Source organism: Danio aesculapii, chromosome 5 (assembly GCF_903798145.1).
Source record: "Danio aesculapii chromosome 5, fDanAes4.1, whole genome shotgun sequence".
Taxonomy (NCBI): domain Eukaryota; kingdom Metazoa; phylum Chordata; class Actinopteri; order Cypriniformes; family Danionidae; genus Danio; species Danio aesculapii.
Genome location: NC_079439.1, coordinates 69,439,906 through 69,462,405, shown reverse-complemented (window position 1 = coordinate 69,462,405; position 22,500 = coordinate 69,439,906). Strand labels below are relative to the sequence as shown.

Sequence of the window (22,500 nt, the reverse complement as noted above, 5' to 3'; positions counted from 1 at the left end):
TAGTATGCATTGCTAAAAACAGAATTTCCAACTGATTTTTTTGACAATTTTCTAAATGAATTTTCTCAATATTTTGATATTTTTGAATGCTCTCATTGTTCAAATAGTAGTATATAAGACAAATATTGTCATATCTTAACTAACCATACATACATTAATGCATAGCTTATTTATTCTGCTATCATATTTTTTTTTATATATATATATATATATATATATATATATATATATATATATATATATATATATATATATATATATATATATATATAAAATATTGATCATTATTATTCATTATAGGCACATTATTGATATGTAACCCTATATACATTTCTGGAGAATGCCAAATATGTCCCAGGAGGTAAATTTTTTTCCAGTTTTTGTTTTCACAAATTCGTCAGATGCTGTTGTGTACGCTTTTTGAGATCTTAAATTTCTCTCGCGAGTGCCATTCGCACCTGCTCTTCTTGCGTAAATCCACCAGAGGGTGCTGTTCAAAAGCATCGATTAGTAGCAGCGCCTACCGCCTTCCCTAAACCCAACCGACAGAGTTTTCAAAAGCAATACAGAAAAAGAAAAGCTCTCGTGTCTGCCTGATTTTTACCAGGTTTTCAGATCGTACCACGTCCTTACCATGTTATTTACTTGTTTATTTTATTTTTGGTCTTTTGATTTTATCTACTTCCAAAACCTTTCTTCACCGCACTCAAACCCCATCATCGCGGTCAACTCCTCTCTGCGTTTCAAGTTCGCTGACGTACATGGCGAGCCACTGAGCAAACTGGCAACAGCGGAAAAGCCGTCCACACGGAGGTGAATCAGAATCAGAAGCCGTCGCCGGCCGTCACTACCCCGTAAATATTAAAGATGAAATGCAGCCGTATGTACCTCTGGCTAAATTATTCGCGATCTCTAGAAATGTATACGGCGGTACGTAATCACACTGAGCCTGTATTGAAAAGAAATGGACTATTATGACTAATTTTGTGGTCTAGAGTCACACTTTGGGAACAGTGTTAAACTAGAGTTAACTCTGAATGAATGCTCTACTGGAATTAACTGGGGTTAAAAAAAAAACATTACTCAACATTTACAGAACCTTGCCAAAACGTTATGACAACATTAGTGGTCAGCTTGGGCTTTAGTTTGTGAAAACAACAGTTGTGGAAAAAAATAAATTTAAAGTGAAAGTCTCTGGTGGAAAGTGCGATAAATTATAGAATAATAATAAATAAAGGATTAGTTCAACAAAAAAATAATTAATTCTCTTATTATTAAGGATAAGTAAATTAAAAATGTTGCTAAATTTAGCGTGAACTAACCCTTTAATGGCCATCTGTATTTTCACAAAGCTGTAGATCAAGCTCTCTGCTTTTTCTGTGGTAATCGACAGCGGTGGATTTGGGTTGTGAACGCATGTATTCATGAAGTGTGTTTTGAGGCACTGCACATTGTGATATTCAGCAATGGCTGATGGGAAATCGAAGAGTTAGCCGGTCTGTGTCTTTCTGTCCGAAGTCACGGACCGACACGAACACATTTTTAAAAGTGAAGCGCTTGGCTTTTCATTGTCACTGACGCAGTTTGAGTTTGTCAAACACACAAAGCAATACTAGCACAGTTCTCTGGTCATCTTAACCTATGACCCTTCTGGACTATTAGTGAACTATGATCTTTAAATGATGACTCTGTCCGCTTAGTGCAAAGGATGCTGACCGCTGAAGCCATGACCGACACACACACCCACACACATACACATGATGCCTTGCAGAAGTATTCAGACCCAGAACCAATTCTTAAAATGCCAAATAGACAAATATTGCATATAGATGTGCAATATTCATTAATAATATGCAAGCAAACAGACCCTGTTATGTCCAGTTCATTTAGACTCCCAGATCACACATTAATAGAGATGAAGTTAGAATCCACTGTATTAAATGTAAGAATAAAAATATGAACAATACATATTTTACTTAAAGAAACATATTGGGCCCTATCATACACCCGGCGCAAGATGTGTTTGGTGCGATTTGTTGCTATTTTCAGACCAGCGCAAACCTAATTTTCACGTTTTGCGCAACGTTGTTTAAATAGCAAATCCATTTGCACCACTTTGTGGACGCATGGGTGTGTCGGTCTATAAAGGAGGTGTGTTAGGGCGCATTGTTGGTGTGTTGCTATTTTGAGGATCTGAAATAGAGACTGCGCCATTGACCAACTGATAGCAGGTCTAAAGTCCAGCACAGAGAACGTAGTTATGATTCAATGCAGGTCCAAAATGTATACACATTGCTTAATACACACAGGATGTACAGCAATACACATATCTTTACATATAAAAAATAAAGGATTAACATGTTACAAAAATGATTATTTTCTACATAAATATAAAGAGCTCTGCCTCCATGCCTTCTTTGTGGAGGCCCCTTCCGGGGGGCCTTATTTCAGTTTATTCACAACAATTTGCATTTGTTTAATGTTATTATTAGTAGTAGTAGTAGTAGTATTTATTAAATGCATATTCATATTTGTTTTAATAAATAAAAGTTTAGATTTGTCCTCCTGTCGGGTTTTGGAGATGTTTGCATCACCACATGGGGTATAAGAACAGGACGTGTGTCTGGATGTATTTATTCGTTTGCTGGAAATTACAGCTGAATTAAGAAATAGTTTTGAAACAAATCTTTGCGCTTAACAAATGAAATTAAATATGTAGACTAATGGATCAGTGGAGTGTGTACAACACCGTTTTCTTATCCACGAAAGTAAAGGAGTAAAGTAAAGGAGTAAAGTAAAGAGAAAGTAAAGAGGCTAAATGGAGGGGTCTCGCTCTTTATCTTCACGCTGCAGATGCTCTGTTTAACTGTTTTCTCGCTAGTAAAGCGTTCAGTTTTTCCACTTACAAAGTCCTCCATGTAAATAGTAAATGCGCCGTGGTCCGACGCAACTGACTCTGACTCGCAACTGATTGTTTTAATGCACTTTATGCACAAAACACACTCAGAACTCATTAAGAGAATAAGCACAACCCTGTTAGATCATGCTCCAGGGCGCAGAGAGTATTTTTCAATGCTTAAAATAGCGTATTTGGACACACCTTTAATGCTTTTGCGCCCTGCGCTTTAGACTTTGCACCTAGATCATAAAAATTGAGGCCACTATATTTAGTGCTGGTATAATAAATTAACGTTTGTTTCAAAGTAATGAAATAATGTGTGTGTGCTGTGTATGTTTCTTATGTTTATATAAATACACACATGCATATATTTAGAAAATGTTTATTTATATTTAGATATGAAATATATGATTAAAATGTATGAGATATCATTTAAATATGTAACAAAATGTTTTGTTTTGTTTCTATATGTATGTGTGTGTATCACATCTATATAATAAATATGTATAATACACACATTATATCAAACTAATTTTTTACATTAATTATATTTTATTTTATTTATTTATTTATTTATTATTTATATATTTTTTTTATTTTTTATTTTTTTATTATATTATATTTTATTATATTATTTTATTTTATTTTATTTTATTATATTATATTATATTATATTATATTATATTATATTATATTATATTATATTATATTATATTATATTAACAATACAAGTATACAAACTAAAAACCTAATAATTCAATAACTTCTATTAAAATCAACTGAAAAATAAAGTAAAATTATATTACATGTAAAACATCCAGATGAGCGAAACATTGCCATTGCTAAGTGCTTTTTATCATGTTGCTATGCAGTTGCCGGGTCATTCCCTGATTAGCGGTAACGTCTAGAAGGTATACAGCGGCGGATACCCGCATCATTTTTGTGACGCTGTACAACAATAATTAATATATTTACATTACTGTGAGGGGAAGGTTTAGGGTTGGGTTGATGTTAATAAAGTTAATGGGTAATTTAATAAATAATTCTAGGTAACTTCCAGCCACAGCTGTATCCTTTCTAGCAATAACCTGATCAGCTCATTGCTCAGTTCTAACACTGACGTCACAATCTGCTTTCCCTGCAACATTGTAATGCAGAGAAACTTCTGACTAATCCCACACAACCTGTTTATCTTATGATTAAAGTTGTTGCACGTCCGCCAGATCCTGAATGAGTATGTATTAGCTACTTGTACATTAAGTAGCAATCAGAAAAGACTGCCTTAGTTTGAAAGGAAGGCCAAAATGGAGTGAAAAATATGCATTTTAAACAAAAACTTATTCAAGAGTTCACGCTTAGCTGAAGATTGATAATAAAGCTTGTTTGGCATGCTGTCCTGAGAGAGAGCCCTGAGCTCATAACATCCTCGAGCCCGGGGCTCCCTCCTGTTTGCAAGGTGAGAAGGGAGTTTGAGCTCAGGTAGATCTCGAGAACTCCCCTGCTGTAGTAGCTAGTGAACAGATAGTGATTGCTCTTAAGAGTTAATTACTTACTAGGTGCATGTCTATGGTGCCGATTTGGACTAGTCAATTAACTTAAGTTGCATGTTTTTGGACGGTGGGCGGAAAACGGGGAACCCGGGAGAGAACGTGTAAACTCCACACAGAAACGTTGGCTGGCTTGGTAAGGAATAGAACCAGTGACGTTCTTGCAGTGAGGCAACAGTGCTAACCGTGGGCCACCGTGCTACTCATCTAGGAAAGGAGGAGGAGTAGAGGTTGAAAGGGGGGATTCTTCAAAACAAAGATGGCTGTCATATGGAACTTAGGGTATTTATAATGGCTTAGGAATCGTCTGATTGGTGAATCATAAATTGAATAATGCGGGACCGGCTGCAAGCAATCATAAGCACGTGATCCTCTCGAAATTAGTTTATAAATAAACTTCACGTAGTGTGGACATTGCCTTGGTTTTTAATGGTGAAAACAACCAAACGTTAGATGCAGCGATGCAGTCTACTCAACAATGTGTCATTTTGAATACAAAATATAGGTTGTACTTCATGGAGTAGGACTGAATATAAAGTATTTTTTCAGTTTTACATTTGAAACATTAGGCAAAAAAATAAAAATATTATTTCTGTCACGTAAAAATAATAATATTTGTACAAAAAAAAAAGTTCAAGACATGATTATGCTCTTGGTCTATCCTGCTTTGGTCCCTAAAGTCTAAGACTATGACTTTTTCTTGCTTGTTTTAATAATTAAAGTGACTTAAGCCGCGATCACGCTAGTATTTGCGCATGCGAAATTCTGTCAGATGGCGCTTTGAAAGGATAAAACAAGAAGATGCAACACCTATAAAACGAGCGACTCATCCATATTTTACATTTCTGTACAAACAGGTCACGTTTTTTTTTTTTTTTGAGTCTTTTTTTTCCGTTCTTTTGGTCTCTTAATTCAAGTGAATTAAGTTCATCAAGCTTGAACTTTGGAAAGCATCCGCATGCGAAACTTATCGCACAAGCTTGCGTTCCGGTCTGCAGCATTCACATGCGTATGAATGGAAGTCAATGGGGTGAAAAGTGCAGTGTGACCGTGGCTTTAGGAATCACGCACACCTCCTTTCACGTCCAAAGTTGTGTAGATGTGTCTGTACATGTGCCTTTGGCAGAAGTATAATATCATAATAATATAATAAGTATAAATCATAATATAATAAATATAATTCAGCCTTAACAGTACGGGGTCACATGACTCCACACACGGTAGGGAAAGTAATTGAAAAAATTGACCTGGCAGAATTAGATCCATTATAGGTTCTGAATGTCGATGACTTTTCGATTAATCGCCCAGCCCTAACTTGTATGCAATTTACTTGCGAAAATACTTCCCCATTTGGTGTGAACCCAGCATAAAAGTGTGATTATCGCCCCCTGTTGGTTTGGTGTGCCCTTAACATGCGTCATGTCATGTGGACGGAGATTTTATTTAAAAAGGCAAGCGGAGAAAACTCCATTTATAAAAATGCCTGTGCACATGTGCACACGGCCTAAGTGAATTTGCCAGGGTCTGAATATATTTGCAAGGTACCATGAACACACTCGCACGCCCCTCCCCCGCCTGCACAGGTTCTCTTAAAGGGACAGGTGCACCTTTGTAAACACAAGGAGAGATGGAAAGGAGGGAAATGGAGGAAGACTTGTGATGTGTCCAAACAGCTGTTTGAAGTTGCTGCATGTTGTTTCCCGTCACACGCTGGAGTCTTTGCCACGCTCTCTTGCACCGCCAGAATGAAATGTGACAGGCAGTGAACGGACGCCCCAACAAACGGGACGAAACATCCTCCCACGTGTAAAGTCTACCCGGCGTCCATTTTATGAGTGCAACACCAGCAATGGAGAGTCGGATTCAAAGTGTCACCGCATGCATACGCACAACCAGGCCCCCGCAACAAAAATCTGCACAGAACGCCCATCATGATCGCACATCATTCACCCAGCGCAGGTTTGTTTGATAAATATTTGGCAAATTCGATAACGCTTCCAGCTGCCGATAAAAATATAGCTTCATTCCATCACAGAGAATCCATCTGGGCTGCTGATAATGCCGAATTTCTCACTGGCCTCCAACAAACGGCAGTGCTTCCTCCTGGAAGACCGAAACCTCTCTGAATGAGCAAAATGTAAAAGTTGGTGATGTTGCGGACAGCCGTGTTTGATTGGTAGGTTATGCTGGATATTTGAGAAGGGTTACAGAGAGCAGTGCGGTATGGGCTGGAAGCATGTTGCAGAAGGCATGCAGGTGTTGTAATATACGGGAGAGCAGAAAAGCCATGGTTCGCCGTGATCCGTCTTTTTCCCCTTGTGTTCTCTCCTTGTCCTTTCTGGTTGCACTTCATGTTCATGTGGTCCTCCGGTTCCCTCACGCGCGGGACTCTTTCTTGGAGTGAGGCTTGTTGCCCAGGAGAGCATCGATCTCGCTCACGGTCTGAGGAGTCATCTGAGACAGCACCTGAGGAGGACATCAAAATCAGCTCATCTTGTGTTAGCATTAAGGTTGTTCCAATACCGATACTAGTATTGGAAATACTCGGCGAGTATTTGAAAACATAAACCTGTACGATACCATCTTTTTAAATGGGACATATGCCCGCTAGCTTTGCTTAACACTGCAAACCCTGAGTCGGTTCTTCTAGAACAGCAAAGATTTTATTTAAAACAGAATTTTAAGTTTCAAAGAGGTTATTTTTCTATATTATTCAAATTAAATTTTTTTTATTTCTTTTACATTCATTTTCTTTTCAGCTTAATATCCCTTTATTAATCAGGGGTTGCCACAGCGGAATGAACCGCCAACTTATCCAGCACATTTTTACGCAGCGGATGCCCTTCCATCCGCAACCCATCTCTGGGAAACATCCATACACTCACTCACACTCACACACTACGGACAATTTAGCCTTCCCAATTCACCTATAGCGCATGTGTTTGGACTGTGGGGGAAACCTGAGCACCCGGAGTAAGTTTGTAAGTTTGACACCCAGAGGTTGAACTTGGTATTGCAGTCCTGGATCAAAACAAACGCAAGCCCAGGTTGCCAGATTGAGGACGGGGTGAGTGATTTAAATCAATTGGTAAATTAAAGCAAATATTTTCCATATTAAAAGGAGTTGTATTAACCAACACCTCAAATGTGAGTTTGAATGCCATTTTACATGACATTTATTGCCATATACTGAAAGCAGCAGCAAAAAGTTCACCTCAGATCTGGAAAATAAAATAAACCATTTGAATTTGAACTTTGTATTATGTTTTTCTCTTCTTTTTCATTCTTTTATAACACATTTTATCTGTTTTATGCTTATTTTTTTGCCATTTTTATTATTTGTTTTTATTTCTCTTATACTTGTTTCTTTTATTCCTGTTTATGTAAAGCACTTTGAATTGCCACTGTGTATGAAATGTGCTGTAGAAATAAACTTGCCTTGCCTTTAGAACTGTGACTCACTATCAGGGATTCAGCATGTACATTTAATAATGTTAAAGAGGTTTAATATGTATTAAATAGAATATAAACCTTACCATTTCATGAGTGAGTGCATATTCTGTGCTCCTGAATGGCTGTATTTAATTTCTTCCATATTTCGTCTGGTGCAAACAGCCAAACTGCTGATCACTGCATATCTTTTCATGTAGCGTGTTGTTATGACACAGGGTTACAATGTAACCTGCTCACCTAATGTTTACGGTCCTAATATTTATATTATTTGCTAATTAATAACCACCTCATGTGGATCTGAATCATTTCATAGTCTGCTACTGTCCACCGAAGGTCGCATTTCAGGTCACGGATGCACACTTTCAGAGCCTTTATGACTGAATGAATGAAATACGCAGTTTTCCACCAAGGCAACCTGGAGTGCTGAAATTTAATTTGCTAAAGTGGCATTGGGCAGGTGAAAAAACCAAAACAAAAACAGTTCCAGCACGGAAAACACATGTTCAAAGCAGAATATCTGACTTCAGCATTGTTTTTCAGATAAACAAGAATGTTCACCCAGCATGTTTCTTAAATATCTGGTATTTTTATGCTTTAGAAGAGTCAGAAACTTACATACAGCATCTATAACTAATGCATTAACTAATGTTATCAAGCATGAATTTGGATGTTAATAATGCGTTCGTAAATGCTGAGCTATGATTAATAAACGCTGTACAAGATCATGTTAGGAAATGCATCAACTAATGAAACCTTATTGAAAAGTGTGACCTAACAAGACATGTTTAACATTGGTACGTGGTGGCGCAGTGGGTAGCGCTGTCGCCTCACAACAAGAAGGTCGCTGGTTCAAGCCTCGGCTGGGTCAGTTGGCATTTCTGTGTGGAGTTTGCATGTTGTGTGGGTTTCCTCCAGGTGCTCCGGTTTCTCCCACAAGTCCAAAGACATGTGGTTTAGGTGAATTGGGTAAGCTAAAATTGTCCGCAGTGTATGTGTGTGAATGAGTGTGTATGGGTGTTTCCCAGTGATTAGCTGCTGCTGGAAGGGCATCCGCTGCATAAAACATATTCTGACCGCTGGGTGCCGCTATAACCACACATTTTCAGCTTTTCCTTTTTACAATACTAAATAGACGGTTCTGTATGTGTACCCTATGTGATGTGATGTGTTCACATATATATATATATATATATATATATATATATATATATATATATATATATATATATATATATATATATATATATATATATATATATATATATATATATATTGCTTTTATAAATATTTATTATAAATAAAAGTATTCTTGTTATTATACAATTATTATTATAAATAATCTTAAATGTAACTGGAAACAATGTTTAAACACAACTAGAGTTATATGCTAAGATCATTTAAGAAATCATTTGCATAAATATTAATTTCATTTGAATGAAATTCTATAGACAATTCAATAAAATACAAAAAAGATGTGTTTTAGGATTATCTGTTGTCTTAGACTTGACACATGGCAGAGAATTAGGTTTGTTAAGTCTTTACCTCCCTGACTCCTCATCCATCCTTTTTGCTTTATTCAAATAAATCTATCAGGAAGCATGCTTAGTAAGATCACCGTCATATTGTTTAAACTTTAGTTTTGTCGACTTGCAAAACAAAAAGGCAGTTACGCCGGTTTTACAACGCATGAGCGGCACGTGAGCAGCAAGTAGCCTGCTTTTTAGCACGCATGTTAACTTCCGGGACTCGCACCGACAGAAGAGCAGCGCGTGAGTCAGTTTGCTTTATGATCACACTGCTTTCACCAGCGTTGGTTCGGGTGCACATAGAGAATAACGTGTTTATTCCGGGATTACCTCTCTTAATAAATACACTTGCATGTGAAGTAAATCATATCTCAATGCATTTACTAGGGCACTGGAGATTTTAGGTATAGTGGGTATAGATAATTGAATATAGTGACGCCCCTGGTGAGAAGTGTTCACCTTATTCTCCGCGTACGAGTGGGCGCAGCCATTTGAATAATTTTGGCTCGAGACTTCCGGTCTCATTCACTTCCATTCATTTTTAAACATTAAAAACAGCTAGTTTTGCAGCTTGGTGTTGCAAACTGATATTTTCTTCTTATATTATTCTACTTTGTCTGTATTCTAATGCAAACACTTGTTTGCAGAGTAAGTAGTTTGACCGTTTTTTGCCGTTTATTATTCCTAGTCATTTCTCCCATAGGAAACTGAATCGGAAGTTCTAAAACAATCGCAAAAACGCGCGCACTTCCGCACTGAAGAATAAGGTCAATAGCCATCGGCTGCAAAAAAGCAAATATAAGAATTAAGTTCTTTAGCCTTTATAGTGCCCTGTTAAATTGCATTGGGGTGAAAAGAATGTTGAGATTTCTTTGACCATCATGGCGACGATATTACCACAAATCTTAAACATGCGCATATGAAAACCACAGCACACACTACAAAATAATATTACGATTATCGTGCCGGAGGTGAACTTGTGATCACCTTACTTTATCAGTAGGCTATTTATTATTTATTACAGGCTATGTTACAAATATTTGACCAACTGCTACTTCATGTTTAACACTCTCATGCACTCAGAACTAGTGGCAGTGATGAATTAAATAAATGGGCATATCCGCACACAAAGTGAGCCGCATATTATTTATCATCTGTTCATTTTCTCTGTTCATTTCTCTTTCACACACATGCAGAGAAAGAAAAAAATCTGCTTGTTTAAAAAAGTATGTCACATTTAAATTCACTAACAATTATAAAACTTGCCACATCAAAATAACTTTAAATGTATTATCAAATAACACACTACAATTAAAATTATAATCACATATTTTACGCGTGCTTTAGTATGTTAGTCGGTATATCAAAGTACTGCAAGTGTGACTTCAAACGTTTGATGTGTGTGTGTGCTTGTGTTTTTGTTACCCGCAGGGCTCCGAGGTTCTCAAGGAGTTGGTCTGTATTGGAGACACCAAGAAGCACAGAGCTGACGCCTTCACTACGCAAGCACCATGCTGAGTGAGAGATTTCACAAAAACACAACATTCACAACATAAATACACAACATATTCACAACATAAATACTTTTATAAGTTGTAGAGTGATGCGTATCACATTTTCTGTCTGTCTGTCATGCAGGCTTCAGTCTGATTGCCAGACTTTAGACGTTAAAAAGAGAGTGTGTGTGCTTGTGTGGTTTATGAGGACACAAAAATGACCTATAATGGTATGACCTTGGCATTCCTTATGTCCCCTCATATTTCAAAATGCTTCAAAATCGTAGCCACCAGTTTTAGGTTGTGGTTTTAGGGGCTGGGGTAGGTTCTCTACTATGCATTTTTACCAAATAAAATACATTACGCCTATGGAGTCCTCGTAAACCACATTTACAAGTATGTCTGTGTGTCTACATGTACGTGAACTATTCTAGGCTGATAAATTTGATCATATACATTGAGTGTAACACCATAACCCCAGCCTGTGAATAGTATTCAATACAGTGATAATCAATACAACTATTAACTACAGTACATCGGGAATAGAATTCCTCGTGAAGTTTCAGCGTCCCAAATCTTGTAAAATTGTCCAATGTTGCTGTTTAAAAGATATCTGGTTCATTCCAAGTGCAGAGTGCATATCAATTCCTCAAGCCAACGTTTAGCAGTTGGAGGTTTAACCTTTTTCCAGGACAACAATAACAGCTTTTAGGCTTTTAACAAGTAATGTGTAAGGAATTTCTGTTGTGCACTGCTCAAAGAATATGTATAATCGGAATGTCCTAATATAATAAGCACTGGGTCAGAATACATGTGTACATCACTGACATCTGAAAGCACTTTCATGCTTGGCATCGGACGATAACCAGATTTCAGGTTTACCGGGGTTTGGAAAGCTGCTAAAATGTTCTGTTATACCATTCCTAAGCTATATGTCATTTATTTGAAGTGTTGTTAAAAACTTTATTAATTTTTTAAGGTAATAGTATCTTCAGCAGCTCACGATTGAACAAACATTTGAAAAACAAATAGCTTACGCACGTACATCCAGCATACTGCAGACCTGAACAGTGCAGTGGATTATTTATATCTGAAGAAAAAAAAAAATGGCCAAAAATGCCTTTCAAGTTGTAAAGAAATCAGTGTTTTTTAAACTAACGAAGACGGCAGAAGTCAATGATTTATTATAATTATTTAGCCTGACGTGTTTACTGTTCCAAAATATTATAAATGTTTCTTAAAATAAAATTCACTGTGTTTAGTGGGGGGGGAGGGGTATATTTAGAGCAGTAATAACAAAACCGTGATTTTCATTTATTTTTTCTTTCAAGGTTATCATAATGCCACAATCTTATACCGGTCCATGCTTATAACTTCATGCACCGTGTTTATTAATGAGACCCCAGGGATGCGTTCTTCATACCTCACTTAAATGATCTAAGATGATTTGGCAGATTCTGGATCTTTTAATCTTAATAACTGATCTCTGGCTTATTTGGTTCTTCAAACAAGTTCACGAATCAGATTCAAATGTCTGGATGAACTGATCTGAGATCTGTGCGTGTGTTGTGAAAGACTGATCTATCGATCCTCGAAATCATGATCAGAAATGCAACGATTGACTGACGGCAGAGCAGCGTATTGACATCATCTGATTAATATTCAGTTATCCATGTCAGCAAAATTACATAAAATTCATAGGAAACGGTTTGTTAAATATGATACGTGATAACTTTCCACCTTTGTTGTGGGCTGCAGGCTTTACACTTTCATGTGTCAAGAGTATTCAGCAATTTATTTAGTTTTACAGTTAGAACGGATTTTCTTTATTATCGTAGCCTAGGCCTAATTTACTTTCTTAATCGGTGTAAAGAATAACTGGATGTTTAAATTAATTTTGTTCCAAAAAGCATTTTTATATTGGTAAATGTCTCTGCAACTTTTGCGAAGCATCAAATCGGCATATTAGCTGTCAAAACATGTGCATAACTGCATAAATTATTATTTCTTAAAACAAAAAAAAGTTGAATATTGTACACAAAATGGACTAAAGCTGATACCTTAAAGTTGTACGTGTTTGTATGTGTGTGTGTATATATATATATATATGTATATATATATATATGTGTGTGTGTGTGTGTGTGTGTGTGTGTGTGTGTGTGTGTGTGTGTGTGTGTGTATATATATATATATATATATATATATATATATATATATATAATTTATTATTATTATTATTTTAGATTATTATTTTAGATTATTATTTTATATTAGTATTCATTCATTCATTCATTTTCTTTTCGGCTTAGTCCCTTTATTAATCAGGGGTCGCCACAGCGGAATGAACCGCTAACTTATCTCATCTCTGGGAAACATCCATACACTCACTCACACACTACGGACAATTTAGCCTTCCCAATTCACCTATACCGCATGTCTTTGGACTGTGGGGGAAACCGGAGCACCCGGAGGAAACAAACACGAATGCAGGGAGAACATGCAAACTCGACACAGAAACGCCAACTGGCCCAGCCGAGGCTCGAACCAGCGACCTTCTTGCTGTGAGGCGACAGCACTACCTATTGCGCCACTACTGTAAGACATTACTACATTACTATTGTAAGACAATATCAGAATTCTGTGCATATTTTCTGTATTACCAAAGTCTATAGAATACACAAGACGTGTCACTCGTATAGTTTTGAATGGGGAAAAGTGTAACGGTCAATATGGTGAATGAAGCCCCGCCTACTAGCACAGGAGCCAATCATTGATCACTATAGACTGACGTTTCTCCAGGGAGAATCTCAGATCAGACGTATGCTTTTACAACAGTTTGGTGGTCAACATACACACTGGAATCTCAGCGAATACTTGCTTCACAGAAATACATCCACATAAAGCTTGAAATCTGTGCTTTTAAACGAACCAAGTGCACTTGAAAACAAACGTTTTCTGGTTTTATAATTTGTATGAAATGAACATGAGGTACAGTCCGTCCTGTCAACCACACATCACATGACAGAAACTACTCAAACGCCCACAAACCTTTAAACAAAGAGTCGCTGTCAAATTGTCAATAACCAAATCCAGCTAATTGAGTAATGCACATACGAAGAACGGAGCCCAGACCTTTTCCACCTATAGTGATAATGTGAAGTGTGCAGATCCTCACCAATGGCCAGTTGAGCAGCCGTGCAGCCCAGCCTGTCGGCCACCAGATGGAGCTCTTTGATTTTTGCCAGCTGTCTGCGTCCTTCTTCACTGTAGACGCGCTCCTTCAGCCACTGATAGCCCTGCACACAAAACCAAACGTTTAGGACTCAAGCACTGCACTGTAATGCGGGATGATGATTCAATTGACATGGAGAAACTGAAGAGAGTTGAGATACTTGACTACCTCTCACCTTCATTGCGGCTCTTGAACAGTCGGGAACCCCATCGCTGTATTTTCCAGTGATCAAACCACATGCTAGAGGAGACCAAGTCATCGCTCCGACACCTGAACATGAGACAGAGGGAGTTCGCATGTTTCCGAATTAAAATGTTTAGGTTTGGAAGGTATCGCTTTAGTTTACGTACCACTAGTATCTTATTACCTGGCTATTATTAAGATATTGGATGTTATTAGTGGTTGTAAAGTACAAATTCTGCATGATCTTATTCTACCTAAATCAAAATACTACTATAATAACTAATAATAAGCAGCAAACTATGAGTTTATTGAGACATAATCCATAGTTGATGGACTATTAATAATGAGAATTGTACTGTGATTGTAATAATTAAGCAGCAGTTAATTGCTTGTGTTTGTAAATGATCTATCGATCCTTGAAATCATGAGAACCAATGCAGTGATTGGCTGGTGGCCAGACTATACTGTAGCTGCGTCCCAAATCGCGTACTTATACACTATTCTACGCCATTCTGTAGTATAAATAGTGTAAGTAGTACGTTCACACTGAACACTCTGTAATAATAAGTGCACTTTAAAGGGCACCTATGGTAAAAAATCTACTTTTCAAGCTGTTTGGACAGACATATGTGCATGTATGGTGTATAGACCGTCATATTGGGGTGATATAAGCACACCCAGTGCTATTTTTTCAATTTAACAACATAAAAACAGTGGACCAATTGGAGTTGTTTTCAAATCGACCGCAACTTGACGTAGGAGAGCGGTCCCCCCGCCCACCAATATTGATTGACAGGCACGTCATCATATCCTCAGTTTGTTGATTCACGTCCGCCATTTTCAGCGTGAGTCGAAGCGATATCACTAAAGGAACACCCTAGCTCTATTTTTAGATGCAAGGCTCATTGGGCTCAACACAAGATCAATATTCTCCACATTATCGCTTTAATCGGATTTATTGGTTGTATCTTTAGGTAGGTTTGCAAACATGTGTACTTCTCATTGAGTCAACCTTATACTTCAGCCGTTTGCATTTCTCGCGATCCCAGAAGCTCCCTGTGATCTTAACTAGGTGCTGCTGTACCTGACACAGCGCTATGCGTTTTAGAATTCTAAACATAGGTTTCTATCAGGGTACACACAATGGCGCGACGATTCGGGACACTTCATGTTTCTGCCGCGCCACAGTGAGTGTCTGGTGTGCCGTGTCGCGGCTTCGAGCGGTAAAAGTAAGCATACCGAGTATATGTGCGTATAGCCCCGACTACACCACTGGTACATACTAGTCAGATGGAGTGTACCGATGGAGCTTTCCGACAGTTTTTGTACCATTTATTTCAGAGAAATTATGATTGATTTTTTTTTTTTATTGTTCTTTTCCCCAATTCAACAAATAGTAAGCAAATAGCAGCTATTGGTACCACATTTTAGTCTCACCCTGAAATGACACCATCTATTCCTGTTTATATGAAATTCAATTCCCTTTTCACATTAATTATTGTTTTAAAGCAGTTTTACAAAAAATGTGCACATCATTGCATTACATTCAGAATCTGAAAAGTTAATGTTGATAACAGGCGTGGGATGATAACTGTTTTCAAGGTATACCACGCTTGGAAAAGTCAAGGTTTTAAAACCGCCAAAATTTTCTGTAATACCATTCCTAAGGTATGTGCAAGATTTTTTATTAACATTTTATTTCAGTTTTTTAGGACAACAGTATCTCCAGCAGCAAAAATATCCAAAGATGCCTTTTTAAATTGTACAGAAATCTGTGTTTGACAGACAGCAGAAGCCAATGATTCATTTGAATTAAATAGCCTGATGTGTTTACTGCTGCAAAAAAACAGAAGTGTGCGCACATCTAGAAAATCTCAAAGGCAGGTGCTCGATCAAAAACAAACATTTGTAGAAAAAGATCCAAAGAAAATCGGCACACTGCCACTTTAGCTCTCAAAAAGTCTTTAATGTCTCAACGTTTCGACCGACATGGTCTTCATCTTCTTCACCTGATGAAGACCATGTCGGTCGAAATGTGATATTAAAGACGTTTTGAGAGCTAAAGTGGCAGTGTGCTGATTTTCTTTGGATCTTTTTTTACTGCTCCAAAATATCATAAATCTTTCAAAAAAACAGAATATATTGTTTTCAAATGGGAAAAAGGTTTTGTTTTTTGTCCAGACATTTAAAAAGAAAAGATTTCAGAGCAGTGAGCACAATACCGTGACTTTTATATCCAAGGTTATCATACCGTCAGAATCTTATACCGGCCCATGCCTAGTTATTAATTACCATATCTTCATTAGTTACTAATTAAGGGAAATCTCTGGACATTTTGATGACATTATATCTGCTGAGAATTTTGTATAAAATCTGCTGATTGATGCATTTGGATGCATCTAAAACTTAATATATGGCTTTTATTGAATGTTTACAATGCAGTGTTTTTGTTAAACAAAGTAAGTCTCTCATATAATATATCTCTACAGAAAATATCCCTTTACAAACTGTTCTGTAAAAAAACATATGAACATTTTCATATTAGTCAATAATATTACTGAAATTAATATAAAAACTGACTAAATATAAATGCACACACATTTGAATAGATTCAATGACGGGCTAAAAATCTGCGGAAATCAGTGTATTTCTGGGTGTGCAGATTCCATGTGGGCCTACTACTAACTTTAACTAATTAACTAGTAATTAATAGCTTTTAACAGTTAAAGTTGTTATATAAAAACAGTATATAGCCTGCAGTAATATAGTATATAGCTGATGTCTATGTGTACATGTTTAATGAAGTCTATTTGTGCATTAAGTGTATGCGTTGTCCTCGAGGCTGCTGCCTCACAGGTTTGAGTTTACAAACCTGTTGCTATGGCAACAACTCCTGGATGAGATAAATTAAATTAAATTATCCTGAATCATATTAAATCATTCATTCATTCATTCATTCATTCATTCATTTTCCTTCAGCTTAGTCCTTTATTTATCAGGGATCACCACAGCGGAATGAACCGCCATCTATTCCGGCATATGTTTTACACAGCAGATACCCCTCCAGCTGGAACCCAGTACTGGGAAACACCCATACACATTCACACACACCCACTCATACACTACAGCCAATTTAGCTTATTCAATTCCCCTATAGCGCATGTGTTTGGACTGTGGGGAAAACAGGAGCACTCAGAGGAATCCCACACGAACACAGGGAGAACATGCAAACTTAGAAATGCTAACTGGCCCAGCCAGGACTCGAACCTGCGACTTTATTGCTTTGCCAACCAAGCCGCCATTTATATTAAATCATCAATAATCAAATCCAGCTACCTGAGTAGTCCTCGTACAGGAGCAGACCCCTGTTTTTGTGTAAATTAATGGCCCAAAATGAGATGAAAATGGACCTAAAGGCCCTAAAATATTATAAAAGTTGATTTGAAGCGCAGTGCTGTGGCATAAACGATACTCCTTCAGTCCGTTTTTCTCTTTCAGCTCTACTATTATCATGCTAGAACAAAGGGTCAAGGTTAGCTGCAGTAAACAACCTCCGCTGGTAGACTGAGCAATAGAGAAATATTTGTGTATCATCTAAAAAGCATTAAAAGGTCCAAAAACACTACTGTCGTTTCATGCAGTATTTTAATATAAGCGTAAGTGTAAAGTGAAGCTGATTTTCAGCTAGTTTGTGTCGACTGACCGATCTTGTGGTAAAGCTCTGGCAGCTGCACCTCCACTTTATCCCTCTGGAAATAGTGATACTCGGCCTGTTCACATACCGGCGGGATTAAGTTAAACTGCCTCGCTACAGAGTACGCCTCCTAAACACAGACAAAACAAAGGTTAAACTGTATATTCAGTAGCCAAGAGGTTGACAATCATTGCTGTACATATAAAGTTGCACACACTAGTCATACACAAAAAGCTGCTTGTTCAAACTCCTTATTTAAAATTAGTTGAAACAACACAAGTTTTTTTAGGATAACTTAACTGTTTGATGTTCAATCCACTTAAATTTGTTAAAATTATTAAGTTATCTTCATCGATTTGTGTTGAGAGAACAAGAAGGAATTGTGTGGAACCCAGCATTTTTCACAGTGTATATTGTTCTCCACTGTAGGTACCAGTATACACACATTTCATCATGATGGTGAATGCATCATATTATATGACACAGGAATGCTTATGGATTGATCTTTTGCATATTGAGATCCTACCATGATCTCCATGGCGCTCCAGCGTGATGTGCCCCAGTACATGGCCATACCCTGGTTTATAACAAACGTCATGGCACGTACCACCTCTGTCAACACAAACACGCAGCAGTGTACACGATCAGCGATATGGCCTCAATTCAACCCAGGCTCATCGGAAATATGTGCCCAGGGCTACGTTGTTGAGAACTGACAAATATGTACCCTGGACTAAGTCTTCTTGCAATTTTTGTTTTCACAACTCCACTAGAGGGTGCCATGTAAATTTCTGACTATCTCAGATATGTTACTGGGGCTTGTTTTTTTTTTCACACAGTACGTGCCATTTCTCGTAAATCCACCAGAGGCCGCTGTGTACATTAGCTGTGGTTATTAATGTGTTTCTTGTGCACGCTGTAGCATTCATAAAACACAGCCATACATGTATGTACATACACTTACCTGCCACTATATTAGGTACACCTTACTAGTACCAAGTTGGACTTCCTTTTGCCTTCAGAACTGCCTTAATCCTTAAATTCAACAATGTATGGGGAAATATTCCTTAGATATTTGGTCCATATTGACATGAGAGCATCACACAGTTGCTGCAGATTTGCACATCCATGATGCGAATCTCCTGTTCCACCACATCTTAAAGATGCTTTGTTAGATTGAGATCTGGTGACAGTGGAGGCCATTTGAGTACAGTGAACTCATTGTCATGTTCAAGAAACCGGTTTGAGATGATTCGCGCTTTATGACCTGGAGCGTTATCCTGCTGGAAGTAGCCATCAGAAGATGGGTACACTGTGGTCATAAAGGGATGGACATGGTCAGCAAGAATACTCAGGTAGGCTGTGGTGTTGACACGATGCTCAATTGGTACTAATGAGCCCAAAGTGTGCCAAGAAAATATCCCCCACACCTTTACACCACCACCACCAGCCTGAGCGATTGATACAAGGCAGTATACATCCATGCTTTCATGTTGTTGATGTCAAATTCTGACCCGACCATCCGAATGTCACAGCAGAAATCAAGACTCAGACCAGGAAACGTTTCTCCAATCTTACATTGTCAAGTTTTGGTGAGTCTGTGTGAATTGTAGCCTCAGATTCCTGTTCTTAGCTGACAGGAGTGGCACCCGGTGTGGTCTTCTGCTGCTGTAGCCCATCCGCCTCAAGGTTGGACGTGTTGTGCGTTCAGAGATGCTCTTCTGCAGACTTTGGTTGTAACGAGTGCTTATTAGAGCTACTGTTGCCTTTCTATCAGCTCTAACCAGTCTGGCCATTCTCCTCTGACCTCTGGCATCAACAAGGCATGTGCCCACAGAACTGCCGCTCACTGGATATTTTCTCTTATTCTGATCATTCTCTGTAAACCCTAGAGATGGTTGTGTGTGAAAATCCCAGTAGATCAGCAGTTTCTGAAATACTCAGACCAGCTCGTCTGGCACCAACAACCATTCTACGTTCAAAGTCACTTAAATTCCCTTTCTTCCCCATTCTGATGCTCGGCTTGAACTGCAGCAGATCGTCTTGACCATGTCTGCATGCCTAAATCCATTGAGTTGCTGTCATGTGATTGGCTGACTAGAAATTTGCATTAACGAGCAGTTGGACAGGTGTACCTAATAAAGTGGCCGGTGAGCTTATTTCTCAGTTCTCAAAAATGTACACCAAGGCACATTTTTCCAGTGAGCCTGTGTTGCATCAACTATGCACTCATAACCTATGCCATAATAGATGTAAAAGAGATAATATACCTTCCATAGGGCTGTTCACATCACTCCGGTTGGCAAAGACAATATCCACGTAATCCAGCTGGAGTCTAGACAGGGAACCTCTGAGACCTGCAGATACGACACCATCAGCATCTGCCCACTCTGTTATTGTTGTTGTTATTATTTTTATTATTATTATTATTATCACAGTAATAAACAGCACTTCACCTTCTATGATGTGTTTTCTGGACAGGCCTCTCTCTGTCTCTGCCCTGAGGATCACAGATGAGTCAGAGAGGATAGAAATGAAGTCAAAACAAGATGAATATATTCTCAGAGCATGCTAAAACATAGGCTAGAAAGTGAAACTAGAATGACGTTTTTAAACGCACATAGAAATTTTGCTTTGTTTGAATGTAGCACGCAAGATACAAGTTAAAAATGATAATACTATTTTGTATTTTGGTCACACTTAATTTACTTAATTCACACTCTCTAATTTACTGTTGGTGGCTGTTTTTGCCCCATTTGACTTCCATTATAACCATATTTGATGGTGCATAAATACATAGTCTTTGTTTTTGTTTACTCCATGTAGTTCTGAGAGCTGAGATGCACATTTGATTTTCTCTGACACATTAAGGTAAGTGCACTAAGGTCACTCTCACACACTCAGACACACACACTTCAATTTGCTGTTATACTTCATATAACCCACAGAAACTAAGCTTTTTTGTACAGAGCTATCTAAAGGGTTAATGCAGCCAACTGATGATCAACAGTAAAAATGACGAATTTTACCTTACCAACCGGGAAAACCACCAACAATCAAAAATGCATGATTATATGGTGTCATGTTTTTGTAATAAAAAATGTGGTTATAATGGAAGTCAATGGGGCAAAAACAGACACCAACAGTAAATTGGGGAGAAAAAATTAAAATCAATCAAGAACAATGCATCAAAGGCAATGTTGTTCACATGTTCAAGACTTCCAGTCCACAATGACTTTTTATATATTGAAAAAACATCATTGTGTATGTTTATTTCACTAAATCAGTGGCATCATTTATGAATTTGACAATTAAAGAGTTTAAATCCTGTAATTTTCTAAGCAATTTAGTAGTTTTAATCAGGACTGAGGTTGATTAACAGATTTATGCAAAAGAAAAAAATAGAAAAAGAAATATCTGATGCAGTTTTACAGCGGTTTAATTCAGTGGATGTTTTCATCCCTAACATAACAAAGGGGTAGCAAATTTGCCCAGTGTATTGTTGAGTTGTTGTTTTTTTATTACATTTAAAGCATTTTTTTTAAATATGTGTCAAAATAAGATTTGTCACCGAAAATCATTCCATTTGCTGAAACACAAAAAAAGTTACGGACAAGGCTCAGTGTCACGATCACCAGCGATCATAACTCCCAGATTGCTGGATCTCACGCACAAACACACATGGACTACAATTCCGCCATTAATGGACTACATATTCAGTCATGCCACACACATTCTCACACCTGCTCCAAGTCTCTACTGATTACACTCGCACCACCTGAGGATCGTCAAGAACTGATTACAAACACTATTTAAGCAGCACACACACTCATTCACATTGCAGAGCCTTGTTTTCTGTACAGTGACATTACAACGCGTTTCCCTTAGTCTTGTTCCTCCGTGTTTTTTAATCTTTGCCTGGTTTCCCTTTCTCCTTGTCAGCCGCCTATCTACCGACCTCTCGCCTGATACATGTGACTACGAATCTGGACTGCCTTTACACATCTGTTTGCACCTGTGTTGACCATTGCTTCCCTGATTTTGAATTAACCTGCACGTGGATCCTAAATTCAGTTGTCTGTGTCGCTCCCCGTGTTACACTCAGAGTCACATTAGTGCTGATGAAAACATCCACAACAGTACGTAAGGGTTAACAAACAATTAACTAAGACTTTTAGCTCAATAAATGACTAATTTGCTGCTTATTAAGAGTTAATAAGATAGTAGTTGGGTTTAGGCTGGGATTAGGGATATAAAATAAGATCATACTTCATAAGTGCTGATAAACAGTTCATATCTTGATAATAAGCAGGTAATAAGCCGGTAGTAAATAGTGTCAGTGGTTGCCTAAACTAAAGTGTTATCAATATTTGTAATATTCATATTTTATATTAACAATTTAATATTTCGTTTTTAATTTAAGCCCTCAAAACTGCAGTTGTTTGATGTAAAATACCGTAAAAACAGTTG

The 22,500-nt window shown here is 37.7% G+C and overlaps 1 protein-coding gene and 1 long non-coding RNA gene across 2 annotated transcripts in view; one reads left to right on the top strand and one right to left on the bottom strand.

Moving 5' to 3' along the window:
* LOC130229816 (uncharacterized) overlaps window positions 1–22,500 on the top strand; it is a 103,485-nt gene that overhangs the window by 5,952 nt on the left and 75,033 nt on the right. Inside the window, exon 2 of the long non-coding RNA XR_008837872.1 lies at window positions 10,857–10,943. This is a non-coding gene — a long non-coding RNA (uncharacterized LOC130229816). The remainder of the gene's footprint in view (window positions 1–10,856; window positions 10,944–22,500) is intronic.
* LOC130229815 (voltage-gated potassium channel subunit beta-3) overlaps window positions 3,892–22,500 on the bottom strand; it is a 77,236-nt gene continuing 58,627 nt past the window's right edge. The window contains exons 7-14 of the mRNA XM_056458806.1: window positions 20,487–20,530; window positions 20,301–20,387; window positions 18,557–18,642; window positions 18,040–18,160; window positions 14,329–14,423; window positions 14,097–14,217; window positions 10,851–10,939; window positions 3,892–6,912 (exon numbers count right to left, since the gene is read on the bottom strand). Coding sequence (XP_056314781.1) covers window positions 6,823–6,912; window positions 10,851–10,939; window positions 14,097–14,217; window positions 14,329–14,423; window positions 18,040–18,160; window positions 18,557–18,642; window positions 20,301–20,387; window positions 20,487–20,530 — 733 coding nt within the window. The 3' untranslated portion in view covers window positions 3,892–6,822. The remainder of the gene's footprint in view (window positions 6,913–10,850; window positions 10,940–14,096; window positions 14,218–14,328; window positions 14,424–18,039; window positions 18,161–18,556; window positions 18,643–20,300; window positions 20,388–20,486; window positions 20,531–22,500) is intronic.